This window comes from Bemisia tabaci, chromosome 8, assembly GCF_918797505.1.
Source record: "Bemisia tabaci chromosome 8, PGI_BMITA_v3".
Taxonomy (NCBI): Eukaryota; Metazoa; Arthropoda; class Insecta; order Hemiptera; family Aleyrodidae; genus Bemisia; species Bemisia tabaci.
In genome coordinates this window covers 8,549,680-8,577,498 of record NC_092800.1, presented here as the reverse complement: position 1 = coordinate 8,577,498, position 27,819 = coordinate 8,549,680, and the positions used below count along the sequence as shown (strand labels likewise).

The 27,819-nt window shown below is 36.2% G+C and overlaps 4 protein-coding genes across 4 annotated transcripts; 1 reads left to right on the top strand and 3 right to left on the bottom strand.

The window, feature by feature from the left end:
* Positions 1-89: 89 nt before the first annotated feature.
* LOC109043237 (uncharacterized) lies at positions 90-14,594 on the bottom strand. The gene is made up of 9 exons (XM_019060376.2): positions 14,272-14,594; positions 12,480-12,627; positions 9,086-11,024; positions 6,956-8,126; positions 5,972-6,069; positions 4,617-5,301; positions 3,311-3,460; positions 1,825-1,951; positions 90-1,340 (listed from the first exon to the last, which is right to left on the bottom strand). The coding sequence occupies exons 2-9, from the start codon at positions 12,562-12,564 to the stop codon at positions 1,108-1,110; spliced, it is 4,488 nt and encodes a 1,495-aa protein (XP_018915921.2). The 5' UTR covers positions 12,565-12,627; positions 14,272-14,594; the 3' UTR covers positions 90-1,107.
* A 1,430-nt stretch (positions 14,595-16,024) lies between these two features.
* Positions 16,025-17,037, bottom strand: Slimp (Seryl-tRNA synthetase-like insect mitochondrial protein). Its single transcript, XM_072303771.1, has one exon. It carries the CDS (start codon positions 17,035-17,037, stop codon positions 16,063-16,065), a length of 975 nt encoding a protein of 324 aa, XP_072159872.1. The 3' UTR covers positions 16,025-16,062.
* A 50-nt stretch (positions 17,038-17,087) lies between these two features.
* Positions 17,088-20,413, bottom strand: LOC109043239 (zinc finger protein 593 homolog). Its single transcript, XM_019060381.2, has 3 exons — positions 20,163-20,413; positions 18,864-18,964; positions 17,088-17,663 (listed from the first exon to the last, which is right to left on the bottom strand). Exons 1-3 carry the CDS (start codon positions 20,256-20,258, stop codon positions 17,432-17,434), a joined length of 429 nt encoding a protein of 142 aa, XP_018915926.2. The 5' UTR covers positions 20,259-20,413; the 3' UTR covers positions 17,088-17,431.
* Positions 20,414-20,501: 88 nt separating this feature from the next.
* LOC109043240 (NADH-quinone oxidoreductase subunit B 2) lies at positions 20,502-27,384 on the top strand. The gene is made up of 6 exons (XM_019060382.2): positions 20,502-20,663; positions 22,078-22,221; positions 23,287-23,396; positions 24,388-24,579; positions 25,795-25,918; positions 26,888-27,384. The coding sequence occupies exons 1-6, from the start codon at positions 20,639-20,641 to the stop codon at positions 26,983-26,985; spliced, it is 693 nt and encodes a 230-aa protein (XP_018915927.2). The 5' UTR covers positions 20,502-20,638; the 3' UTR covers positions 26,986-27,384.
* The last annotated feature ends 435 nt before the right edge of the window (positions 27,385-27,819 follow it).

Below are 27,819 nucleotides of genomic sequence, written 5' to 3'. Positions count from 1 at the left end.
TTGTGTGCAATTTTACTCGACTCATTAGTCGAAATTATATTAATTGACTTTCAAAACTTTAGAATACAAAAGAAGGAAAAAACCCCACAAGTTTTACCTGTTCAGACAGAGTGATTCTGAGAATTCAATAATCTACCTTAGAAGTAATTTTTCCTGAGCAGAAACCTCAACATCCAGCAGTGCCATCGATGGGTCTGTTGCACAGAGGGGATACAGCCAACTGAGTAGACTTAATGAGGTAAAATTGCTTAAAAATCACGTTGGGCAGATCAGAAATACATGAAATATACTCCAATATGGACAAGTCACGTAAGTGGTCCATATTATGTAATTTCAAATTCACCACATTTGCAAGCAGTATTTTCTACATCGCCCAGGTTTCAAACAAGTTTGTCTGAGGAAAGCTTGACGTAAATGAAATCTTGAGCAAACTATTATCAATATTCCTCACAAATAATATAAACTGTTTAAAAGCAAATGTTTTTTCTTCATTTAGAGGAAAAAAAAAAAAAAAAAACAAATGCTCGAAAAATTTTCAAGTCTATGTTAGGAAGATTTGACAACTTACAGGATTGTTCATTTCACTTGGTTGCCTCATTGCCTGGAATTAAGAAAATGTACTTGCAGACGCGGTAAATTTTAAATTGTGAAAAATGGACTGACGGATGGTGCATTCTGAAGAGTATTTTAGATATTTATGATGTCCTCAGTGTGATTTTTGTGCGATATTACTTGTGAAATATAAACATAATTAGCTACGTCTCCAGTGTGCGGCAGACCCTTTGGCAAATATTACACTTTTAGAAAAATAGATTTTGAAAGCTTTGATTTTCCAAACATCTTAAAACTAAAAAATAACATTTCGCATGGGAAACAACACCGAGAAAATAATTTAAGTATCCTCTGTAGACACTGTACCATACTTGAAATTTTTGTTCTTTTTTCATTTGAATGATTAAATGATAAAAAAATTAGAGTGGAACATTTTCTCACTTACAAATCAATAATTTCAATGAATACAAAAAAAGTTTTTTTTGCTGGAATTACATATTTAACAACATTTTCTACATGATGAAGAAAGTTGATACTTGCTGAATTTGCATTGCCCTAAGCTTGACTAGACAATTCCGAAGTTTCATCAAAGCTGTCGTCATGACTTTCAAAGTAGCGCAAAGCCTGGTCCTTAATGTAACCAGGAATAAGGAAATTATTGATCATTTCGAAACTGTAGACTACCGGTAAGGGATTGTGATTGCTGAACGGTTCAACTTTATAGTTTGAAACAGATTCGATCGCCCAGTCGTGCAAGAGGACAAAGGCTTTGTACCTTTGCATGACATCTGAAAAAGAGAAAATACATAGTATCATAAAATGTTTTTTTAGGGTAGTTTGACCATCCGTAAAACTTGTAGTTACTTCAGTTACTTAGTTCAAAGAAAACAAACACTACGACAAAAATACTGTGATATTAAATTATTTATCTACCCACCAAGTATGGGACTGGCATCACCAATGAGCCACTAGACATAGACAGGACATAGGATACAGGACAAGTGGTGTGCCCTATCTGTTTCGTTGCACCTGGGGATTCAAAGGGCAGCCAGGTAATGATAAATGAAAAACAAGATTTTCCGCACGCCACCATGATCAAGGAACAGAAAAATTTTATAATGACACCAATCAACCCTTGAATTTTTTGGTGCTACCCCTTAAAATTCTGTAAGATAGAAATACATGATAGAACTTCTCTGATTAGAATTTTTTTGGTTCTTTTATATTCAAAGTTCCCCCTTTTGTGATAATGAGAATGAGAGAAAAACATACCGCAATAAAAAGAGCACTTTTCTTCAGCACTTTTGCTATTGATGAGCACTAATCTGATTCGGCTTCGATCAGCAGCTAAATCAGGGTAGCTTTCCGCAATTTTTGCCCCGCTAAACAGAAGCAGATCCTGAAAAAGAGGAAAGGATTAAATTAAAATTCAAACAAGAAAATACAAAATGAACACATGTAGTGAGCTCTTTTTTATACCACCTGCAGGGTACACACAATCAAAAATTAAAAACATGCAGTGAGCTCAATAGGTTTTGAAGAGACATAAGAAATGAGAACTGTACGAATGCGCTACGAGGCTAAAGCAAAGTCGAAACTTTTCGGCTGCATGACCAGTGGGTCGCACTTAGGACCAGGCGATTTTTGATAAATGATTCAATCAAATTTTGACTAATGATAAACAAGACGCCTTAGAGATGAAAAATAAAGATAAAAAAAAAAAAAAAAAAAAAAAAAAAAAAAAAAAAAAAAAAAAAAAAACGAAGGGCATAACATATAATTATTCCAAAGTTAGCTTCACCAAATAAAATGGACTTGAAATGCGCAATCTATAAGGGTAAGTTCTGGAATAAGAAAAGAGTCTACTATGATCACTGTGATTTGTAATAAGTGAGAGAGTTATAGGAAAATAAAGAAATGATTGAAAAAAGAATGAACCAAAAATTGAAAGCCGAACCAAGCTATATCTTTAAAACAGCGGATGTCGAAAACCGTTATCTTCAGAGATAAAGCTTTTTAAGGATCAGCAAACCTTCAAGAGTATTTATATCAAGTTGCGAACTTCTAGCATAATTTTCAATTAAGTTATGAATGTAAAACGCATATAAATAACAACAGCAGATGTCAGAATGTGCTGTTTTTCCAAATAATTCGCTGTACCTCTTTAATCTTCCTAGGGATTGTGTAGAATACATAAGCACATGACGCCCTGCTGCTCAATCTTAAGGTCTACAGTTAGAATGATCACCTTTTTTAATTACCTTTCTTATTTTAGAAGACTAGTAATATAATTCGTTTTTTCTCCTTTAAATAGAAGTTGCCAATTTTGTTTTTTTAAACTGAGAATTTTGACCGAAGAATCAATTGATGAAACAAAAATGGCAATTTTATACAATTATATAGGACCAAAATGAAATTATGGCAATAATATGAATTTATATGATTACATACATATGACCTGTAGACATCTTGATTTACGCTTAAGAAAAGTACTACGTAAACACCGTTTTTTTTTTTGTCTTTTTCTATAAAAAAACACTACTCAATTGACGTATTCTTACAATTAAAAGTTCTAGAACTCATTTTTCAGAGGATAATGTGCTCTACGATACACTCCTTGACCAACTTTACTTTGCTTTAGGGACATTGAAAGGCATAGCTTTGAAAACTTTGGGCGCAATTTTCTTAAAACATAAAAACTTGACATCTGATTTTTATACGTACATAAGTGGCTCCAAATAAGGGAATCAATACTTACCATCAAATTTTCTTTTTTGAACATGACAAACGGTCCCACTATGTGCACGATAAACTGCCTGAAAAGGGGAGAGGACACAGCATTCGTTTTGTCCAACAGGGAATTGAGTGGTCCTGCTCGACCCGAACTGCTTAATGGAATGAAAGGAGACTGGAACATAAATAACAAAACATAAACATAAAAATGAACATAATTGAAACAGGTGAATAATATGAGTTTAGAAAGAAGCAAACAGCTGTAGTGTAAGTTGGTATTGATAGTAAAGGAATTTCAAACATTTCCTTCAAGACGTCTTGTGTTTTTAGTAAAAAACCAGGGTTACACGAGTGAGATGAAAAATAGGAAAGATTGAAAATTTTCGTTGAATATATCATGAAATTTCATGAGGTTGAGAAAATATGAATAGTATAAAACATATTTTCAGGAGCTTGGCATGCAACATTGATTAAAAACACCAAAAAGCAAAAACATTTGTTTTTCATTCAATTTTGCAATTAATTTCAAAAAGTATAGTTCAATATCTTTCATATCTTTCTGGAATTTCATGAAATATTTCAAATGAAATTTCAGATCTTCATTTTTCATGAAAAATTATAATCCTGTGTGGATGAAAGAGGGAAGATTTTCCACAAAACTAAGCTTTCATACTGACAGAACTTTAGGTATTTGTGAGCATGCCGCATTAGACACAATAAAAACTAAGTTGAGGCATATTAACTCATCAGAATTTCACTTGCAAAACGTTCAGATGTCAGGAAGGTTCAAAATCAACACGTAAATGAGAAATTAGTGTGCATTTGTATGCTCATCAGCAGTACTCACAGAATATAAAAATCTGTGAGAGTCAAGTCCGCAATCAAAAACAAACATATCATTCAGCAAATAACTGAAATTGCATCCCGCAAAAATGTTTCCTTTGTATTGTGTACTCTAATGCACATTTTGCAGATTTGCAAAAACAATTCAGCACACTGATAACTTCATTTCATAATAAAGAACATAGAAATTAATGGGTGGCCAATTTAAAAGTCAACTTAAGATTTTTTGCCAGTGAGAAGTTTGAATCGACCAACACAGAAAACGTCAATTTCTCAGTTACGAGTTGGACTTGAAAATTTTGTGTCTACTGTGTTCTTTGTGAAATTTTGATGTAAGTGCTATGGTGCTTAATTTTTTCACCCTGTCTAGAGATCCATTGATATTCGCAAAAAATGTTAATGACAAATTTTTGAAATACTGAATGGAGAAACGTTGAAAATTTGAGCAGGAATTTCCCAAAACCATTTTCTAAGGACTAAATGCTCACCTCTGGAATTAGCTCTCCTGCTTTCATGCACGATGACATCCAATCCAAAGTAACGACCAGCTTGTGCATGGCAACGGCTAAAATAAATTTCATTGTGCTCAGGGCTCTATTTTGGTTGGTTCGAACGACTAGATGTGTGGTTCTTTCTGTGATCTCGCTTTCGTAGACACAATTGAATCTCTTACAAAATTCTTGTACGCCCATCAAAGCTGATTTTTGAAGTCCAGAGGTTGTTATGAAGAGTCTTCGCTGCTCAACCAGGTCTTGGGAGAGGGCCAACTCCGATGTATGGCTCTTGCCTTCGTCGTAATTGTGGACGGGCGGGTGAACAGGCTGAGGGTTATGATTCATTATGAACTCGCGAGACAGTCTCTCAACATTCTGAACTTGGTGTGGCAGCTGAGGATTGAAGAAGCTGTTTCTCCTTTCTGTCTGCTTTGGATAACAATCCTCAGCAGTTGGGAGAATAGACGAGGGTATTTCATTGACTTGTGAGTCGATGGAATTTGTATGTTTAGTAACGCTATTATCTGAGTCAGGAGGGCAATTCCTTGCAGCTGCATTAGTTTCAGCGGGTCTATGAGAATCAGAATTTTCAGCTTCAAAGGCTGGATGCAAATCAGCATCATTTTGCTTTGTTACTTGTGAGTTTTGTGATGACAGCATGTCAGGTGTTAGAGACGACCTGTACAAAAATAAAACGCTATTAGATAATAAAACCAAAGAAAAAACCAGTTTGGTGAGGTCTTGTCCACATAAACACAAATTGAACAGATTAGTTCCACGAACTGAGGTTGTGCAAAGTAAGTTATAGCTGATTTATGATAAGTTCCTAGAACATGTTCGTCTGAAATTCCTTAAACCGCGCTCGTGTGTACAAAACCTAACAGTCAAGCTTTGCAGGATATACATAAATGGTTGGCCCTCATGTAGGTCAATTTAATTATTTATATTACATATTATTTATACATCGAAGTGACTTATAACACTAAAATGAGGAATTGACCTGCAATCCCGATTTTGGCAATGATTTGAACGATTTTCAGAAAGAATGGAAAATAGAAAATAAAGGAAAGAGGAGCAGCACCTAAAGTAAGCACCCTCCCTCCCTTACCAGCGCATCATTTATCAACCCATAGCTAGAAGAGGTCCCTACATGGAAGAAGTTCGAAAATAATTACATTCCTACTGGTATCAACCTAACGCAAAAGGGTGATTTTGCTGGTTGGCAAAATAGTATCAATCGACATGCTGATTTCTCTTATTTTACATTCATTTTTACTTAAAATTAATTGAAATTACAAAACATCAGTACATGCTGTACGGAAAAAAAAAAAGTTATGAAGAGAACTTACTCAGCGCCAAATTTCTTAGGAGTAGCTTGGATGATTGATTCATCATCAGAGTTCTCTACGATACCGGTTTCGTTGCCTTCATCTGGTTTCTGAGTGTCCTGAAATAGAGGGAGAATGAATTATTAAAGTGGTTAGGATATTGGTTAGCTGATATTTCATGTCCAAGTTTAAAATCTGAATTTTGGGGCATTACAAAGTTGACTTTTTGGAGTTATTGTGGTTAGAAAACTCCGGAAAAATTCCTGTGACAATAGGTGCCTTAGCCAACAGGTAATAAAAAAAAAAAATAATGCAACAGGCCCATTTACGCCACAAAATGATAAGCATGGAGAGCAATAGGATAAATATTAGCATGAAAAGACACGGCAAATTTTTCAAAAAATAACGAGAGTCGTTCTGAACTTGAAAAAAGTACAAGTGCATTTTTTTCTATTAAATTTTTTGAATACTTCACCACAGGACCAATGAAATATTTTTTTACTTTTTTGATGCCATTTTTAAATGATTTGGTAAAGCACTGCTTTACTTTCGAGAATCTTTGTTGAAGAGAGTTTGTTGGGGGCAAAGAAATCAGGACCATCGACAGGACGCCACCGGTTTCCTCATAATAGAACACGTCAAGAAAGTGAAGCAGCGCTAAAAAATCTAAAAATGCCATAAAAAAGTGGAAAATATTGGTTAATGATATAATGTCATCGAGTGAATTTACTCTCGTCTTGCTAAATAATGTCCAGTGTTTTTACATTTCATTTACTTTAGAATTGACTCCAAAAATACATTTTGTATCATTTGTTATTGTAGGAGACAATGTACTGTATTTATTTCCTCTTTTTTTACACCCAAGATTTGTGACGTTTGAGAATCTTTACCAATCGCTCTGAAGTGTAAACCTATCAGGGTGCCTTTTATAATTTTTATTTGTAATGTACTTTAGGATGACGTTAAAAAAAGAGAAAATTTCAAATATGTTGTCAAATCACTTACCATTGGATTTGAGAAATTAGACGAGTGCTTCATGGTATCTTCAGGGAACTGCGTATTAACTTGTTGGTCATGAAGGATTGAGTTACTATTGTCTGATTTAAGATCCATAGGAGATCGCTTTTTCGAGTCATCCTCATCTTCTGTTCTTATTCCATTGCACTCACTGGAGAAATATGACTCTGTCTTTCCATCACTATTTACAGCTTTTGGAGGGCTAGAGGGTGTGCTATCACTCGCTCTAGCAAAAAAGCTTTGGAAATTCAAGGAACGGTGAGCAGCTTTTCTTGAACTCAGAACCAGAGAGTCATTTGAACAAGACGAATTCATTTTGTCTCTAATTCTAACAATATCTAATCGGCTGGTGTCAATTTCTTCTGGTTTCGGAGGCATATTTTCTCTTGTTTCTGCAGATTTTACAATTGTCGGCAAGTCCTCTTCAACTTCCATGGGCACAACATCTTTCATCATTGAATCGTCGGCTGGATGAGCTTCTTCTGTTTCACAAATTGTCACATCCTTCGGGCAGACCGTGGATCGGTTTATAAACTTTGAGTCGTCCAATAATTTTCGCTCACTGGATGATGGGGTTGACACAGCTGTGTATTTCATGTCTGACGCTGTTTTTCTCTTTATCACCTGATTCTGTGGCGTTCTCTGATCCGTCGGAGGGTGCATGCTGTTATCATTGGTGATTCGATTTGCCGAAAAAGACCTCGGCTGAAGAAGGAGAGATTCTAATCTGTTCGCATCTTCCTCAAGCCTTGATGAATTCTGCGTGATTTCTCTGAGTTTTTTTCTCGGCCTTTCGTTTTCCTGTTCCAAGCCTAAATTATACAGATCATTGAGAGTGAGCTTGTGACTAGCTTGGATCATTAACGATTTCATGGTTTGTAAGATATATTCATCTTTTAGCCGCATTAATTTTTCTTCAGTCATGTCTTTGCAAGGCACAGTTTCTAACGACTGCGACAAGGGCACTGTTTGAACACCGCTCTCTTTCGTAGTTCGTGAATGTACTATTGTAACATCCTCAGTTTGGACACAGGCGTCTTTTAGGATTTTTTTGGGTTCGGTGGGAGAATTTTCTTGATTTTCTGAATCAAAAAGTTTAGGATTGCTGTTCACACTATTATCTTCCTTTCCGGCAAAGTTTGTAACCGTGCATTTACACCTGAAACAGAGAAAAATAATTAAGTTGGAACACCGCAAAATTAGATTTTCCTTCACCTCTTGATTCTTTTTGGATCAGTGCAAATCTATGGTGATAATTCAAAAAGATGAATTGTGATTGCAAAACAGAATTCAAAAGTTTTTTTCTTCTTCTTTTTCAAAGAGAGCTAAACCAACTAATACTGCTGCTATGTATTTTGTACAAAAAATTCGTGAGTGAGACAAGGAGACAACTAGCAAAGCATACCAAACTTAAGGCATTGATAATTTCTCACACTTAAAATGTTGGGTATGTTGATGTTCAAAAATGTTTGAGACCCATGGCAATTTTTTCTTCCGATCCATGATGCTGTTTCAAAGGTTTTGACTATGCAAAATGCAGTTTTGTATCACTTGATTACACGTAAGTCAGCATTAATGTAGCAACAGCAAATGGCCAATCGAGAATCTTTTGTTTGTGAACAGAACAAGAAAGAACACAGCCAGATAAAAGAATGATCCGCTCTTTGACCAGCTGTTAATGGGCGTTGTTACTTGATTCACCCTGACTAAAACATAATCAATAGGTTTAAAACTGCTCTGTCCACAGTCCATAACTTAAAAATGGCACTAGGATCAGAAGTAAAAATTGTCACTGGTCTCAGAAATTGTTGAACATTAGCATATCTAAACAAAAATATTTAGTGTGGGGTTCTTCTAAAACTATTTGTTGCGGATCCTTTTTATGATGATTTGGTTTGATATTTTTTGGCTATTTACAGCACAAAATGTTGGTGGAACACTCCTGTATAATTAGGTATCAATACCTTGATTTTAAGTTTTCACTGAGGTTCCTATCCCTACTGTCGCTATTAGTTATAGATATGCATGATGACATAACAATTTTTTGTTACTTTTCTTTCAGTTTCATTTTTTTCTCTAGAATAATTTAATATGGATACATTAAAAAGGCTTATTTACCTAGAACAAAGATTCTGACTTGATACCAAGGGTATTGTTGCTTCATAGTGGACCTCATTGGATGCTGAGCTCCCAGAGCTTTGAGGAAGAATTTGTGTGAGAAGGTCATCAAGATCTTGAGACTTTGTGTTCAATTTCTTGCGAGCGAGTTCATATGATTTCCTTTGTTCATCCCTGGGAATACGCGCTTCTGAAACATCACAATTTGAAAGTTCTAACACATCATCTTTTTTAGACACATCACGTAGTTCCCTAGTAGGGTTCCGTTTTTCATTGCTGGCAACATCTTCTGCAGACTGGGACGTACACTCAAACTCTCCGATGCTCACTACAGAATTTCCTAAGCATGGTTTTGATGGCGAACGTGCTTTAAATGCTCCAGACTTGAGTGGCGTTTTTGGTCTGCGTTTTTCCTCGGGTTGCACTGCCTTCTCTGGGCTTGAGGGCGATCGAACTTCTTTCTTTTTACCTTCATTCTGAGATGGATCAAAGAGTTTTCCAGGACTTGACGGAGACTTTGAATCGTCACTAAATATTTCTTCTTGTGAGGAAACTAGAGGTTTCTCAGAGTTTATTGGTGACTCATTTTCCTTACTTTGATTTCTTCTAAGGGGTGATTCTATCTGCTTTTCTGTGCTCAAGGGTGACTTAGCTATATTATTTTCAGCACCATCATAAATTTTCTCGGTCGTTGGTTGGAAATCAAATTGCGTTTCTTGATTATCAAATTCCATCGGGTCAGATGCATCGATGATATTTACAGGTGACTTGGATTTTTGAGCTTCGTTGTTTTGTACTTTGGGTTTGGAGGGTGTCTTATCATCTTCAGTTATTATTTTCTCACTATCTTTAACAGGGGATGCTTTCTTCGTACAATCAGTACTTTTGGTAGCACTTCTTCTGGACATTTTATTATTCACAGAGCTGATCAGGTTCTGCACATATGCATCTCTGTTTTTGGCTAAATTTTCAGCTAATTCTTTCATTGATGGATCGATTTCAACGCCTGAATCATTATTTTGGTCTTTTTTCTCAGTTAAATCAACTACGTGTTTCATCAATTTGTAACGTTTCGCGGCTTCTGGGCTGTCAAAATAGCGTAAGTCTGACAGATCAGAGTCTGAGGTAGATTGATTCAAAGAGGAGTTGGCTGCTTTTGAAGCACCTGCAACGAAACTGGAAGATTTTGAGGAACTCAGTCTTGGCTTGTTAATACTAATGTTTAAAGGCTTTTTGTAACTAGATCCTTTGAAGTCTTTTGCAACTGCTTTTACTCGAGACCAGCCGGGTGATGATCTCAGTTTATCTGTTTCGGGGGAATCTTCTTTACTGTTGGGACTTTTAGAGAATTTACTTGTCAGCGAACCAAGGTTCTTCTTCAACTGCCCTTTGAATTCTTTAAAATCTAACTCTGAGTCAAGATGGACACTTTCTGTACTTTTACGAACACTTCCTCGGCTCGTTCTCTTAGTACTCATCGCAGTACTTGATTTTGCACCTGGATAAGACTTGCGTGGTTTTTTAGAGACTTGGAAATAGTCATCTGATTCCTGACTGCAACTGATTTCTGTTTCTTTCGATTTTTTGTCCAACAAACTATCGAATATTTCATCACTTGTAGCTGATTTCTTCTTGAAATGAGCTGAAGCTTCGATCGGTTGTGACGAGTCTCGATGAACATCTGCAACAACGTGGATGGGCCCCTCATTGTTAACGGAGTTGAAACTAGAGTTGAAACTTGCTCTTATGTCAGTCTGACGGCCTGAGGGCTGCTTTCTCTTGGCCCTGGTTGCTTTCAATTCAAGGAAGGAGTCAACGGAATCGTTCTTTCTGGGGCGACCTCTTGTTTTGTAAACCGGGGCCGGGGCAGGTTTCTTTATCTCAGGAGCAAGAGTTATTACGTCGTCGTCGTTATCATTTTCAGTTTCGGGTCTGACATCTGAAAAATGCCAAACATCAAAAAATAATTCTCTGTCAGACTCTCGGAATTGAGACAACGGTGAAAGGACCTTGCACACTTAAGCCAAGTGCTGGCATATTATGAAAGCGGTAAAATGAGCTACCTATCAGACAGACCATGCGTCTCACTCACACCTCAAGCACAAGGTTGCATAAGAATTAGAAAATGAATTTCCCTGATTGCCCGCACACATTTCAATTGGTAAAATTTCCTGACAAATAAAGATATGCTAAATTGTTGAAAATACATGATTTGAAATAGTTTTTAGGCAAACTTAGTTCTTCGAAATGTCAAACCCGTTCTAGAAAGCAAATAAAGGTAACTTTTTCACTGATATTTTCGTCATTTTCCTTGACATTTTAAGGTATTCCCTGCCTCTTTCAAATTCCTTGAAATTTCCTGGTTTCCCAATTGTTCCCTGACTGTGGCAACCCTGTGTATTATCCAAGCCCAGTGATGAAAGAACGAAAGAAAAGAGACTTAATTAAATTTCGGTTTCTGAAAAAAGAAGGATTAGTGGTAGGAATTATTCACTGTCCATTACTTAGACCATTTCCATAACATGCCAGCAGTTCAGTTTAAATGTATCAGGTCCTTAGATTCTAATAAATTGTTTCCTTATTTTCTTCTATGTGGACTTAAGACACGGGTGAACAGTAGTGTTCAGCCTTCCCTGGGCGCAATGCACCTAAAAATCAGGCTTCGGCGCCAAAAAATTGAGGGGGGCTAAGCCATCGTGGCGCCTAAAAAAGTTAGCGCATATTGTCGATTTTGTCAAAGTCACAACTGCAAAGCAGCGATACCACTCTGAACATACCATTCGTAGCTTAGCTCCAAATTTTACAAGCATGATGGATACGCAAAATGTTAATTTGGCTCCTAAAATTTGGGCTTTCCGGCTGAGGTAGCTTGTAAAACTTCAGGGAAAAGGCCGAACACTAGTGATTAGTACTTTCACATACTACAAAATCCTAATACTTCCTTGATTTTTAAGGAAAAATATTTACATACAGTAGGATTTCTAGTGGTTACAATTTTGAAAAATAATTTGAGGCAAACTATTATAGAATTTTTTTGTTTCCCTGAATTTTCAGGGATGCAAAAATATACCTGATTTTGCAATCTGCACGTCACAGAAAACATGAGGCAAAGTCATAGCATCAAGAGAGATGTCCTGAAATTTAGAGGGTAGGTGAATGTGAAAAAAGAAGCAATATACAATTTTATACGTGGGAGAAAAACTGGATTGTGAGAAACAAGTCAGCATTTTGGAACTTGTTGCAACCCTATAAATGGTATAGGCATTTTAAAAAAATGTGTGCAGTTTCCTGATTTTTCAACAAGAAATTTGCCAATTTTCTTTGATAAAGCCACTTTCAATTGGAATTAGGGAAATTGTTGCATAGGACAAGATACAAAAAACAAATAATTTACTTTTCGCATTCTTCAAGTCCGATAGTAAATCTTCGAAGACATTAAGAAACTGGTACTTGATATCTTCTTTAGTGACTTCATCCATGGTCACAAATAACAGTTCTGCAGCTTTAAAGGATGCTCATGGCTTAGTAAAAGTTCTTAGGTTCTGAAAAAAAAAAAAAATAAACATATTTAATTGATGATGGTTATAGAGCAACAGCTGATAATTAGAAGGGTAGGGCAGCACCAAGGCGAACAATTTTTACTGTAGATACAGATCAAGTTAGGTTTGGAGTGGTCAGTTCCATATTGAAGCAATCTTGAAGAGCTCCTCAAATTAAAATTATTTTAGCAACAGATAGTTAGCAGCGAGTAATATCAAAATTGCTCAAACCAATCCACTGGAGCATGGATTATAAGATACGTTCATAGATTTTATCATGCTAAAATTTGGAATTTTAGACCTCCTGCATCGTTGATCACGCATGGCTAAAGCTCCTAGAAAAATTTCGGACTTTGCTAGACCTTCTTAAAAATGTGAAAAAATAAATGATCGAGGCTTACTCAGAACCAATTTTAATGCCACGACAAGAAGTGTCTGATCTTCTTCTCTAATCATGACGAACTGGGTGAAAGTCCCAACATTGTGAGTCAGTGAATTACGACTTATAATATGAAATGCAGCTGAATGGAATCTGGTGACAATACTTGATCACATAGTATGATCATTTCCTATGTAGTATTTATGGATAAGAGTAGCAGTAAGTTTCTGTATAAGAATAATATGGCTTTGAAATTCAGAATCTCAAACAACATTTGTCCAATCCGCCACTATGATCCTTATAGATAATTTATGTACCTACAATGGCAAAAATTGGCAATTTACGACCATAGACTACATAGAGTCGTAATGTAAATGGGAGAGCTGGCGCCATATTCTGGTCGAGCCCGGTGTGCGCCGAGCTTAGGTCACTTTTTTTATACATGTTCGATCCAAAACGGAGGTGTGGAATACGTAGTAATTCCTATCTTCTTTGTTAATATTGGATGGGCAGATCCCCGAGTATCGAAAACAATTGATTATGTATCAAAAAAAGTGACCTGGCGTGACACAGGAATCACAGAATTCGGGACCTAGAAAATGCTTAGACGTGGCACCAGCTTTCTCACTTACATTGCGACTATATGTACTCTATGTTTACGACCACTGTAGGAATTGTAACTTGATCCCAACAATAATACAGTAATTTTTGATACCTAAAGCTGAGAAGATAGGAAACATGAAACGACGACTGAAAATTTTGATACCACATTTTCGTTATAATTACCTCTTCTGGGTACACTTATCTCATTAAAATGAGGTAGTGATAACCACTTGAGCCTGGTCTCTTACTAACAGTAGAAGTTCAATAATCAACCAAAAGGATAATAGTTCCAGCGCCTCATGCACAATTTTAGAAGATTCCTTCAGAAATTTAAAATACTCAGTAGAGCTGAGCTGCGCCATTCTTACTGAGAGACGGAGAATCATGAGACTTTCGCAATCACTGGGTATGACGACTGTGAATACTCCTCTAATGCAGCGTCCACTTTGATATATTCAACATTAGATTCACTGCTGATGAGACAGAAATGATGGCTGATAGCAGTGTATTAGCAGTGTATGAGCCTTGACTGTAATAGATATTACATTCAATGTTTACTTGCGTAGAATGTAGTGAGTTTCTACATCTCCCTTGGACTTGGAATGCTGCATTTGGGGGACTTGTGCATGCAAAGGGAGAACAATATCTTGAGGCTAATAACTTACTTTGTTTGACAAACATCAAAAAGGCTCTACTGGCTCATCAGATAGTAAGGTTTACGGTACATAATCTCAGATGTCTTCGCATGAACACAGGATGAAACCTGAAACACATCCAGCTCAAGAAAACTGGATAAACTTGATCGTCCCGGAAAACTGGGCTAACTATTGAACATTTTCTTCTCAATGGAAACTTTGGAATCGTAAAATTTAATTGCAAAATCACAGTAATCACTGAATAATTAATAATAGACACCATAAAGTAATCAAAACAGCATTTCTAATATTCTAACCTCAATCACATGTTGGACCATAAACAACTGAGATGAAAAAGCGCGGGCTTTCAGAGGGAGAGCGGCGCCAAAAATGGAGCAATGACCAATCAGAAGCTTTTTCAGATGTTCGTATCATTCAAATATTTGGCGCGAATGAGAAAGAGCGTCAGTCTGTCAGTCCACTACACTTGAACCGACACCGACGCGTATAGTGTTTCTCGTAAAATATTTGTCCTCGTTGTGAATACTGTAATAGGAGGATGAAATATGATCGTGTACTAGATTTTCAGAGTAAAAAGTTAGAGCTATGACTGATATCTTTGCTTAGTCTCAGGGTATTAGCGATGTTTCAGCTGCACATAAAAGTAACCCTCCTCTTAAAAAATAACAAGTATCGACTGAAAGTTCAAAATAGGAAAGTCTAACTATTTGCTGTTTGTGCCTGTCCACAGGGGCAAAACTGTCAACTCGCAAAATTTTTTTTGTTGGATTGATTTTAAGAAAAATCAGATATTGAGTTATTGGCATGGAATTCCCTCCAGTGACCAAAAGAGTAAGTTGCAAGCAGTTTGATTTATTTTCATGCACGTAGAGGGCATGAAGATGCAACACACACTGATTTTATGCCTTCAGCATGGCAGATAGGATCCTTCCATAAATATCTCTTCCCAATAATCGTACATCATCGGTCTACTTGGGCCGCAGGAGATTTTTGGCAAAATTTAGATGTTGATTATTTTGACTTAAATTTTAGTTCCAGGATAGCAGTTTGAACTTTAATTTTTCACCTTTAGACATGTGTTTTGCTCATGAGAAAAGTCTGCAGACATGATAATTTTATGAAACTTTATGCAGTTATTGGCTTTGACTTTTCTTATGAAACATGATTTTGACCTCCTGAGAAATTACAAACTGAAAAGGAGGGTAATTTGAAGCAATCAAATGATGTACCTAACATGTAAACAAAAAAAATTGTTTAAAAGCGTAAGAAAAGATAGGTTTCTGTAGATCAGAAATCTATCCAATACGGGACTCTAAAAAAGGTCCGAGCTACAAAAAAAGTCACATGTTTTCTCTTCACAATCGGGATAGAAAATGAACACATGGGGAAATTCAGGAATCAACTCTTGAACAAGATATTCACAAATATTTTTAACACGGATCAAATGGAAGTTAGTTTTCAACATAGATCAAGTAACATCATTTGTATTTTTGCCACTTAACCAATTTTAATTGTGAAACAATACATTGTTGTCAAAAATATAATTCTTGTTTGCGAATTGATTTCATGACTGTGTGTTCCAGATTTCTTTCGTATGAAATTTTGAAAGAAATACATTTTGCCTTATTCTTTTACTCATCCCTTTGTCTGATAGCCGACTGAACTGAAGAGATAGGTTCCATAGACGTAAAAAATATGTAAGGAAAAAAAAATTCTTCAATTGCAATGACTAAGGTAATAGTTAGGGAATAAAGTGAATAAATATGGTGGTAAAAATATTTTAATAATTCAGAAACTGTTTTACAGAACATGATCGCTCAGACACTCAGGAATGATGAACTTCTGTTGATTACGCTCTAAAATACAAGCGAGAAGAGGTGCAACTTTAACAACGCTCCCAGAAATAATTTTCATGAACTTAAGATCCCGCTTCACCTCATGGTAGTGCATTCTGAGGCGCTTACTAATAAAATCATCACTTATTGCTAAGTTTCCTACTTCAATATATCTTCCATGATACGGTGAAAGAATCTGAAAACTAACTCTTAAACACTCCCACACATTCAGTTGTGAGGCAGGGACAAAAGAATATCTGAAATTAAAATTGAATTTCTCATAGAGTTTAACAATATTATTTAGTAGTAGATTAAACTCGCTCATCATGGCAGCTTCATCATCCGCAGTAGCTGCAAAAATGTGAACGCAGTTTGTCTGAATAACATTGTACAAGCCTTCTAGATCGTATAGAGAAAGATTGGAGTAACTCCGCCCTTGAGTGACGTATCTAAGAGGGAGTGCTGATGCATGCACAGTATTTTTACAATGGTACGCACAAAAAGGCTCTAAAGATGCTCCTCCAACTAAAAAAGTTTTCTCATCTTCATTTGGGTTTTTATCATAATCAGCCAATCGAAAAACAGCATTGACTTCCTTTGCTTCATGCCCGACGCCTTCAATGATGACACTTTGGCAGAAATCCGCATTGCTAAAATTGATGAAACCCAGAGATTTCTGCAAACTACTGGCAAAGTATTCTGTTACAGCTATCTCAAACAAAGCTGCTTCATTCAAAAGATAATAATTTACAGGGTTTGTAAACTCAAGTAGATCTAACTTCTTACCGATTTCGATATGACTAAGATTGGAATTTTCAAATTTTTCCTCGCTCTCATGTCCACCCTTGACTACTTCATCCTCGAACGGAGTATCACCGTGAAGGTAGTTAGGCAACTTTAGACCTTCAAGGATAGTCATTTTCTCCAACTCTGTTATCATTGGAGCTACAAACTTTAGATCCTCTCTAACAATATTTCTATGTATTTTCAAGTTCTTCACTTCATCTTCATCAGGGGCATTTTTTATTTTTCTACAATTAAATCAAGCTGATTTGAGAGTTTATCTCTAACTTGACATGCATCTAACAAGAGAGACCATTTTTCCTTGAGCGATTCAACCTCAAAGGATAAATTTCTCGCTTTCAAATTGTTCTGTAACTGTGCAGGGTCTTTGAGAACTTCCCGCAGATCTATATATGGAGCTATTATAGATGTTGTTTTTGCACCTAAGTCACCTGTGACAAATAATGCTGAACTGGCATTACTAGCATATCTCACCAACGAGGAGAATGCACAGTTTTTTTGAAGATTAAAAAAAGAGAGTAGCTTGTTCATTATGACACTGCGACAGGTTTAGTGTCAGAGCTGTCCATCAAAACAGTGCCATCTTTCAAGTCAGCGACAGAGTCTAGTTTTCGCTTTTTTGGAGCTACGTAACTACCAACACCAGCGGCTCGCTCACTTTCTTCAATGGTATAAGGTTCAGTTTCAAGCTCTTTCAGTCTTCTCTTGTGAAATTTTGTGCGGCAATGTTCAGCTAGAGCCTGATCATCAATGAAATAGCGCCTGAAAAGTAAAAATGGAAAATATAAAATCAGAAAAATCAATGGTGTTGATAAATGACTTAAAAAGAAAACAGCATTTGTCACCTCTCACCACAAATTCGAGAGAGTAAGAAGTGAAGGAGAAAGGGTTCATGTCTATGGAGTGCCGCTTCCCATATCGTTCGATGAACTTTAATCACTTAGTTTTCAGCTAATTTAAGACCTCCAGTCAAAGACAAACCAATTCCTTCCTCAGGGAACTGCAGTATTTGCTTTGGAAACAGGCACTATCCTTCAATGTCATCGTTTTTAGAGAGGAAATACGTATTTGCTCTCCAGCCAACTGATTATTGATATTGATAGACAAAAAGGATATAGGGAGTAGGGAGCTATCCTATTGGTTGAAATGTGTGGTTCCTATGGCCGAAAGGAGAAAATGATGGACTAACTGTCGGGTTTCTCGTGGGTTGCTGTTAGTTAGTCTATTACCTACGTCCTTCGTCCATTGCAACCACCTGCTTCCACTAATAGGATCCCTCCACATCCCTTTTGTCTTCTTTGTCTATCAATTTCAATAATCGGCTCACTGCTTTTTGCGTGACTTTTTCGACCGCACACACATTTTTCACCCTTGTACATACATTTTGGCTTGATCAGGGTAGACTCTCAGATTATACTGCCGTTATCGAACGCTCATATTATAAAATAAAAATTGAAAATTAAAACTTAAAGAGAGGTGAAACCTTTTTTTTTTTCATAAAATTTGTGTCATCTTTTTTAAAAAAAATTCCTTGTTTACTTTCCTAACATTTCAAAATATTTCCTTTTGAAGACAACCCGTTGTTCTTTCCCAAAAGTTACAAGGATACGTAAGTATTCACTCTTAAGTCATGAATATGGATATTTTAAAGCACAAAAAGTGCAATTGTAAACAAATAAATCACTTCAAAAAAGTTGGGATGCCCCAGCAGTGTGGTTCCATACAAGCCTTCTTTGGGAAAGACCTAGGTTTAGGCCGTAACAGATGATCGCACATTTTGCCTTTTTATATGCTTCTGAATGTGTCTGTGCTAGTGGAAAAACCGAGTTTAATAGGGTATAAAATTCAGAGATGCTACATCATTCTTAGCCGTTAATTATCAACTGATACATACAAAAATATTCACTAGTTACTTTAAGTTCTCAAAATTAGTAATGGCTCTCCTCAAAGAGGAAAACTTACCCGCAATGAATGCAGTAATGCTGCGCACAACCAGTCTGATCAGGATCAATTTCTTGATTTAATAATTCTTTCGCCTTTTTCGGCTGCAAGTCACTGTCAATCTGTTGAAATTAAAGAGAAAAATAATAAATTGTGCACTCCTTTGTGATGGTACAATAATTCAAATGTAGCTGTAAAATTGTTCTGCTAACTTTCGGAAAATCTCATTTGAAGATCAGTGAATTTGACTATCTTAACTTACATTAGATATTTCATTTATGAAGAAGATCATTTTCCTGCCAATCATCATTACTTAAAAATACCTATTTTAAAAATTTTCAAAACATTTTCATTTATAATTAACAAAATGAAGTGATCAAAAAATTATAAAAGTGAAAAGCAGCATTTTAAGGTATAAGTTGTTCTAAAAATCTATTTGGAAATTTTGTTTCTGCGGTCCGTTTAAGAGTCTTACTAGAGTACTTTGAACTTTTATCAACATTTAGGTAATGCTACCAAGGCTTACTTACTTCCTCTTTTCTCACGAAGTGTAACCTAGGTCTCCTTAACATAGTTAACCTAATTCAATCTCTTCCTCATCTTGCCTGGTAACATCTTTTACTTAGATTTTGGAGTAGTTCCTCTCACTTTTAAACTATGTTACTGACCGACTGAGGGGTAAAGGTGCAAATCCAATGCCAAATCCAAATTAAAATAGTATAAGTGTCATCAGATGAGTTGACATTTGGTTACTTTTGATTTGTAAGCGCAGGCAACAAATTTACGTCTCTGCACCAAGCGTCGTCTGATAGTATCCACCATAAAAGCATCCGTCTCATGATCGTATCGTGGAAAAACTACTTATCAGTTATGATTCGCAACTTTTATTTGATTGTGATTTCTCTGTGGCTAAGAATTAAAATGTTACAAGGTTTGGAAGGATTAAAAAACCTATCCAAGCTTGTATTCTTGCTTCTGCGGGAGTTGGATGCTTACAAGGTGATGTAAAAACGCTTGCTTATCGAAAGTAAACAAATGCCAACTTATCAGACAACTCTAGCAGGTGGTGCATTACTATCCCTATGGTGAAAAATAAACATGTTTTCATCAATGACATTGTTCAAGATCTTAAGTCTGTTACAATTGTGATCATACATATTAATCAGAGCACGTCTGAACGCAAGAAACACACATGTTCATTCCGTCTCTCAAGAGAGGGAGTGTGGTACACTCGACACGTAGGGCATGAATTTCTTGGTGGTCACAAATTGTGTGATATTGTTAAGTAGAGAACAAATTGAAAGGGCACTAATCACTTACTTCGTCTAAATCCTTAGTACGATTTCTAGTTCGCCACTTACGTTGTAGGTGCGTATCCCCACGGTGGAACCTTTTTCTCTTATTGGGACCAGGCATTTTTATACAGAAATCACGGAAAATTAATCCTTCAGCTACATGGTTAGTTAAACTAAATTATTCAGCAATGTGAGAGTTGGTTGGAACAGTAGCTACAGAAATTACGAACAAATCCAGAGATAAAGTGAAGAATATTGAGAATAGAAACCTGATCAAGAAAGAACGAAACCACGTTTTCTAACCTTTAAAACATTCCTGCCATATATCACCATTCAACAATAACAATTCATCGATGAGTTTATGACGTCATCCTTCAAAAGACAACTGAGGTCGAACCGAAAGTAAATAGACAAATTTTTTTGGCAATGTACGTGTTATTTTAAGGCGAACATTCATCCTTCTAATTTCATTATCAGCGAGCCGCTACGAAATATTTCAAGATGCTTCTTTCAACTTCTACTGCAGGTAATCACAATTACCACTTTTTCTCTCTGATACGTTGCCGAGATAGGTTATGTTCTAATGGCTTGCAGTATTCTTTGACTGTCCATTTTCTTTTAAAACGAAAGTTGCAGAATTTCATGCAATAGATGCATTGAAATGCATCCAAAGGTCACAATGACTACCCCTTGACTTGTGTATTGAAATACCTCAAACCTGTGTTATTGTCATTTGCTGGAGTGGCGGAGGGCTTCTCACGAACTCCGGGCAGCTTGAATATTACGAACAAGCGCAAGTCCCAATTTCCCTCCAAGCCAGACTATTGGATGATATCAGATTTTATACTGATAACATTAATTCGTTTCCATCCTGCCTTGATTGCTTTTTTACTGTCGGTCACCTTCTCTTCTTCAAGTGAAGAGCGTGGCTCAACCAGTCTAGGGAGGACATATTAAGCTTTCTTCAGCAGAAATCTCCTATGTCAATAAAGGGACTCACACAGAATGCACCCATGAAGAAAAATCCTGCCTGGCATCATACCCATGTTATTTCTCAGGTTATGCAACTCTCCTTCCAAGACATCCAAGTACGATCACTTTATGTAGTTCCAATTGAACGACACCATTTTGTAACAAACTTAAGTGATGATTAAAAACCAAGGTGTTATGAATGTATTTCTTTAATTCACTTTCGGCTTAAGCCATCATCATAGCATTATGACAAATCTTAAACATAAACATCGTCACAGTTCTAAATTTTATGTCACAAATCTATGATGGTGCCAAAATTAAAAACATAATAGATGACAAGAAAGATCATATTTGTGATGTAAAATTTTGTGAAAATTTCGAACTGTGACTAAGTGAATGTTCTAGATCTCTCATAATTCTCTGATGATGAAGTACCTGAAAAGTGCTTTAGTGAATTAAAGAAATATATCCAAAATTCCTTGGTCTCTATTCATTATGTACAATACAACCACTTTGTTCATCTTACAACCAAAATCTTAGGAATTTTTGGGGGAATATTTGGAGTGAATGGCAGAAAATACTACGTATTTCCCTTCAAGTCATAAGCAATTGAACAGTTGCAAAATCCCATCAACATTGCCATGGCCCATGAGTAGGTATAAGTATGCCGATTGGTTAGGAAGGTCCTCATAACTAATATTTTGAAAGAATGCTCATTAACGCCAATGTGTAAACACTAGTTGCATCAATCATGTGGAATGTAACTCCAAAGCTCTTCTCTCCCAGTCTCTCATACTTGTAACTTTGTAGCCATCCTTAGTATCCTACAAAATCCATTTAAGTATCTTGCTATTCTAACTCTGCAGACGTGTACAAAAATGGCTGAGTCTTGAAATTTCTCAAGGTTTTCTTCTCTCCCTCAAATTTTGTACTTACTTTTCTTTACTTTAAAAAATTATTCATTCCAGTGAAACCAGCACAGCTTCTTTTTGGAAAGCAGTTGCAAACACTGCTTAAACAGGGAGCGGTGGTTTCAGCACGAAACGCACAGACAGAGGCTGCTGCCTCTAGTTCATCAAGTAGTGTTCCTGCCCAACAGTCAGCTGTTCAAGGTATGACCATTTTTCACCATTCAATTTGATCTCAATAAAAGTTAGAGCTCGGTAAGTAAGGCCTGCAAGATATTCTGAAAAAAAGTAATGAATTGCACTTACTTAATTATCATTAATTAGTAGAGACCAGTGTTCGAAACACACAGGCGCTATGCACCAAATGCGCCTAAAAAATCGGCCATGGCCCCTAAAAAATGAAGGCTCTGCGCGAACGTGGCCCCAAAAAATCTGGATTTTTACAGGAAGTCACACGAAGAAAGAAAAACAAATCTATTTGAATTGAAAAAACTCAGAATTTTCAGCACTACTAGTGAAAGCTTGCTTTTTCTATTCGTAACGATTTCATTCTTAGTGCGTTTTTGTCTTCCCCAAGTTACAGCCACTTACTAGTTCTGTTACGAAAACATCTTGCGTCTAACTCTTCACTAAATGCGTTGTATAAAATAGGCGAAAAGTCAATTTGGCCCTTAAAATATCTTCTATGGCGCCTAAATATTGGGCTTGATGCGCCACATGGCTCCTAAAACTTAAAGGTGAGTTTCAAACACCGGTAGAGACACACTCTTTTACCCAAGTAGAAAGTCGCATGATTTTTTAAAAACTCTTAAATTCTTTTACTTTTCGTTTTTAATATGTGAACATATGTTTCCACAGACTACTGTCCATCATCTTTAGTGAGTGAGTTGTGACTCAAATTTTTCAACTGAAACATGAAATATGCTCAAAAATTAATACGGAGGGTGAAGGAATTTTAGAGTTTTCAATAGATTGTGCACCTTTATCCTTTTTTATAATGATATTCCATGTTATAATTAATTTAATGTGTTTAAAAATTAATACTCTTCGACATCAACACACTTATTTCTCGCAATTGTAGAATATTCCATTCGAAGGACCGTTTTTCATCGTTAAAGTACCATTTCTCGATAATTTTATCAGTCTCATGAATTTCAATACAGATGACCTCAGAATTCTGTGCTGTGCCCTAAAAAGCTTGATCTTAGTTTAATAAGTGTCATTTTTCCCCTTTAATGTGATAACAAGTTTTTCAATCTTAACTTTTAGGTTCACCACCTCAAGAAAAAATTCCATACTCTCCTTTTACTCATAACAAAGCCAATGCGGTTGAATATGTTCTTGCAAGGGCTGATGATGTCCTCAACTGGGGTCGCAAGGTAAGATTCACCCTATTTCACTATGTATTATTTTCCTCCTGAAGAAAGTATTTCCAGTGAATATCCAGATTTAGGCTTGCAGAATATTTGATATGACAGAGACAGAAATCATAAATTTTTCTTTGAATGATACAAAACAAAAATAGATCTGTAAGCTTACTGTCTGTCTGACATCCCAGGAAAGATGTATAAAAATTACGCACTCAACTCTCTAACCAGAGAGGAAAGTAATGTGTTTTTTAGCTAGCCACTTTTGTAAGGCAGAAATGAAATTGATTTCATAAGTGTTGAATAAGTTGTGCATGTCACAGAATTGTGTTTTTACAATTGCTTCTCATTGAAGAATGAATGTGAAATAATTCTAACATTACTCAAGCTCTTAATTTTAATTTTTAACAGATTCAACTCTTTCCTAAAGCATGTCATAGATGACATCCTCTATTGTAGCAGTGCATTCCATTTTTTCCTATGCATTGGTTTTGTCTGGTGACAGGTGCATAACAACCATTGCTAGTGCGTCAATCACTAATTAGCGAGTCAAGGTAGAAAAAACCATAGGATGCATTTCAGTGGTGCATGCTGTGATCCCTCTTCATCAGAGGACATTATTTTATCAATTTTGGTGGTGAAAACCTGGAATTTGGACTGAATTTATTATTCTTTTGTGCCATGAGCTGCAGTAATTATCAAAACTCTATTTTTCCATTTGAAGGACACTCTCAAATTAAGATTCTATTTCATTTTTTTTTTTTAAATCCTTTTCAGCAACGTCCTATTAACAGATTTTAGGGTTGCAAAAAGTGCCTCAAATCCCAGGACATGTTTAGTTTTTAGAAGTCAACTTGCTCCGTTGGCACTTTTGAAATCCGAGAAACTAGACCCACCTTGGAATCAGTAGGTATATCATCTCCCTTTGTGGTATTATTAAAGATAAGCTTAAATTTATCATCAATTTTTAATGTTGATACACTTTCTATGTTTTCTCAAATAGTCTTCCATCTGGCCGTTGACATTTGGTCTAGCCTGTTGTGCTGTAGAAATGATGCACATCGCTGCACCTCGCTATGATATGGACAGATACGGTGTCGTCTTCCGAGCCACGCCAAGACAAGCTGATCTGCTCATCGTAGCTGGAACTGTGACCAATAAAATGGCTCCTGCACTTAGAAAAATTTATGATCAAGTCAGTATTCCCTCTCCAGTTTTCTCGCATGCTTCTTGAATAAAATTTGCCGAAAACAAACTGTAAAATGCATCAGGAGAGCTGAACCTTATGCAATACTGAGATTGACTTTTTTAACCACAAACTCTATGGAAAAAATTCTGCTAGGGTCAGAAATCAACTGACTGGACGGCTGCCAGGGGTGTTCAAACGAATTCTTGCTGGTACGCTATCGGTATTGTCTTAAACTGATACTGCAGTACCGACAGTTGTGATGATATCGTCAACAGCCGGCCTTATCGGAGTTTTGAGAGCTCGCACTCAGTGCATTGTTGCCGTGTGTGTCGGTTTGTCAGATTGCCTGGCGCAGCAGCAAGTAAAATAGATGTACACATGGCAACAGCTTATTTTCGTTAAGTCCGATCGCTATTGTTAAGAGCCCTCTTATCGTAACTTCCTTTGAACGGAACTATTTCGGTAGCTTACCGACAACCGATAAAACAGCCCTAACGGCTGCTAGAGACTAACTTGTAGCAAATTTCAACATATTTTACAGTAATGGATTTCTGTCTGCCAAATTTTCTCTTGTGTTTTTCCTCTATCATTTTTATTGATTTTATTGTTTCATCCTTTGAATAATATTGTTCACACTTCTTTTTCTCTATATAAAAATAAAAAAGTACAAAAATAAATAAATAAATTCCTGAAAATCTATATTGAGGGCTAAAAAACAATACCGTCTAATTGACAAATTTGGCAGAAATGAGTCAGCGACTAGGCCGCATTCTACAGTATAAAATACGCAAGCTGATGATTTTAGTTTTTTTTCCAATTTCGCAGGGGAGCGCTGGAATGACGCTGCTAAGTATGAAAAAATTGCAAGTCTAACCTTAAAATTACAAAAATGGCTTAGTTTTTTCCTTGTTCTGCAAAATCTTCAGTTTTTAGATAGACGGTATAATTCTGTAGCCACCAACATTGTCACGTTTTAACAGCTTGGCAAGAGGTAAACTCAATGTGCCTCTAAACGGCCTGCCAAAAAATACTAATTGCTTCGTCCAGAGACCTGTCTGAAACACGTGTGATAGTTTCCTTTGATCAATTAATCACAATTGGGACATAATTTCCTGCTGAATAAAATAATTTTCAATGTTACATGTAACGCACAAGGTTGCCAACCTGTTGAGTGTATTTTAGTTCTGTCCACTGTTTAAAACAGCTTCTTTCTTTTTTTAGATGCCTGATCCAAGATGGGTCATCTCCATGGGTAGCTGCGCCAATGGAGGAGGCTACTATCATTATTCTTACTCTGTAGTACGAGGTTGTGATCGCCTCATTCCAGTGGATATTTATGTTCCTGGTAAGTGTGTCTACCACTTATTTGGACTTATTTCTGTCAAACATAACTACATATGTGCATCAAGACACGAGCCCTGAGACTCATTAGAATATATGCATAACAGGGCTCCCGTCATAATGCACATAGTTCTGTTTGGCTTATTAGTTCCAAGTTTTTATCCATACAAAATGGTTTAAGGAAGTTGATACATTTTGTTTGCAGTTCGTAAAGTGTTTTGAAGACAGCTGTCAAAAGTTCTGGTTTTTAAGACACCTACCAGATTTTAACTTGGAAATTTTTTAGTCTTGAAAATTTACCACAAAGTATTCTCTATACCTAATAAAGGGTGCGTTCCAACTTATGGTTACTTTCTAACAAGAACTGAATGACCCTCTTCAAAACAGAGTAAATTTTTTTTGTTCTGAGTTCAGGGTGTCTACTAGCACTAGTTCAGAAATAATACTGATTTTTAAAGGTGGTCTGGGGGTACTAAAATAAACGCGGAAGTAAAGGTCTAGAATTTTTTCCTTCATACCACGTGTGTTTTTTACAAAGCCTGGAAAGTATGCAATCTCTGGGGCATCGATTCTTATAGTAGTATTTGCCTACAAGATGAAAATTGTGCAGTCTGTGAATCTTCAAGCCTTCGATGAATTTAATGAAATTTTGTGGTTCTTCGTTTTTGTCGTGATTTGAGCTAGAATTACTATTTTTCGAAATTTTGCCGTTTTCATCGAATGGTTGTGCTGAAAAAGTACTGAAATTTTCTGTTGAGGGGATTGTTGAATTTCTTGGGAATGCACCGCAAAAAGTTTGTAGTATTACCGATTTTTGGTCAGCCTTTTCAGTAGACATCCTGGTGTTATATTTTGAATTTTCTCATTTACCTATGAGAGAATGAATAAAAATCTTCATAAGGGATCCAGTCTAATTACAAAATCGAGGGCAGAATTTCTCAATTTCAATGAGCCGTACATTGTTTTCTTGCAGGATGTCCACCCACAGCTGAAGCTTTAATGTACGGAATCCTGCAACTTCAGAAGAAAATCAAGCGTATGAAGTCATCCCAAATCTGGTACAGAAAATAAGTCACAATTCCTCATCTCTAGAAATCATCTTTCACCATAGCTCTCACCATCTTTGATGCAGCTTTTTCACCAGATCTACTTCAAGCAACATGACATGCTCTTTAGAGTCGCCCATCCTTTGTCCAGAAATAAAATGAGCGTTTCATGATTCTCTCTCAACTGAGGTATTAATACACTGACAGACATCAGAATTTTGTTTCAAGAAAGTAGGAAAACGATCAGTTTTAAGGTGTTTCTTTAGTTGACTGTAAACTTCCTCATAGATAAACTCAGCTTCTTGCAAATAGTTATCTGTAATGGCTATTTTACCTTTCTCAATTAGACCCAGCGGATGAGTGTAAATAGTAAAAGAAATCAATGTATGTATATCTATTAATAAATTTTTGTTTTATTCGTTAATTGAAGGTAATTTTTTATTTCCGGTTTGTTCCTATCTTTTAAGTTTCTTCTGGAAGCAACTCAAGAAGCACAAATTGCAATAGCGTAGACACTTGGTCAAATCATTGCTACCGCATAGGAGTGATGTGCGTGTTACCTATCTACATTAAAGGGATATGTACTTCTCATTGATGTTTATTGCAAAAAAATTGAAAAATGTCATTGCATTGCAAATTGTCTTTCTGATAAATGTAACTCATCTTGCGAACAAATGATGTAAACATATTGTGATTCCTGGTGAAAAAACTGCAATTTTATTTCGATATTTTCATTGCACTGCGTTACTTTGGGATCAAAACCTTTGCGATTCAAAATCGGCAAATTGAAGGTTAAAAATTGAGATTACAAATGTCACACTGATATTTTTGGTCGTATAAATCTGCCCCTAGTCCTCAA

Bases quoted from the DNA above. Each gene is read 5' to 3' on its own strand.
- Slimp (XM_072303771.1), bottom strand. From the start codon at position 17,037: ATGATAACAGAGTTGGAGAAAATGACTATCCTTGAAGGTCTAAAGTTG.
- LOC109043239 (XM_019060381.2), bottom strand. From the start codon at position 20,258: ATGCCTGGTCCCAATAAGAGAAAAAGGTTCCACCGTGGGGATACGCAC. The intron at 18,965-20,162 runs GTAAGTGATTAG...TAATTTCAACAG, and splicing joins GTACTAAGGATTTAGACGAA to ATTGACAGTGACTTGCAGCC. The intron at 17,664-18,863 runs GTAAGTTTTCCT...TTTACTTTTCAG, and splicing joins CATTACTGCATTCATTGCGG to GCGCTATTTCATTGATGATC.
- LOC109043237 (XM_019060376.2), bottom strand. From the start codon at position 12,564: ATGGATGAAGTCACTAAAGAAGATATCAAGTACCAGTTTCTTAATGTC. The intron at 5,302-5,971 runs GTAAGTTCTCTT...ATTTTTGTACAG, and splicing joins CCTAAGAAATTTGGCGCTGA to GTCGTCTCTAACACCTGACA. The intron at 3,461-4,616 runs GTGAGCATTTAG...TTTATGTTCCAG, and splicing joins CAGGAGAGCTAATTCCAGAG to TCTCCTTTCATTCCATTAAG.
- LOC109043240 (XM_019060382.2), top strand. From the start codon at position 20,639: ATGCTTCTTTCAACTTCTACTGCAG. The intron at 22,222-23,286 runs GTATGACCATTT...CTTAACTTTTAG, and splicing joins CCAACAGTCAGCTGTTCAAG to GTTCACCACCTCAAGAAAAA. The intron at 25,919-26,887 runs GTAAGTGTGTCT...GTTTTCTTGCAG, and splicing joins AGTGGATATTTATGTTCCTG to GATGTCCACCCACAGCTGAA.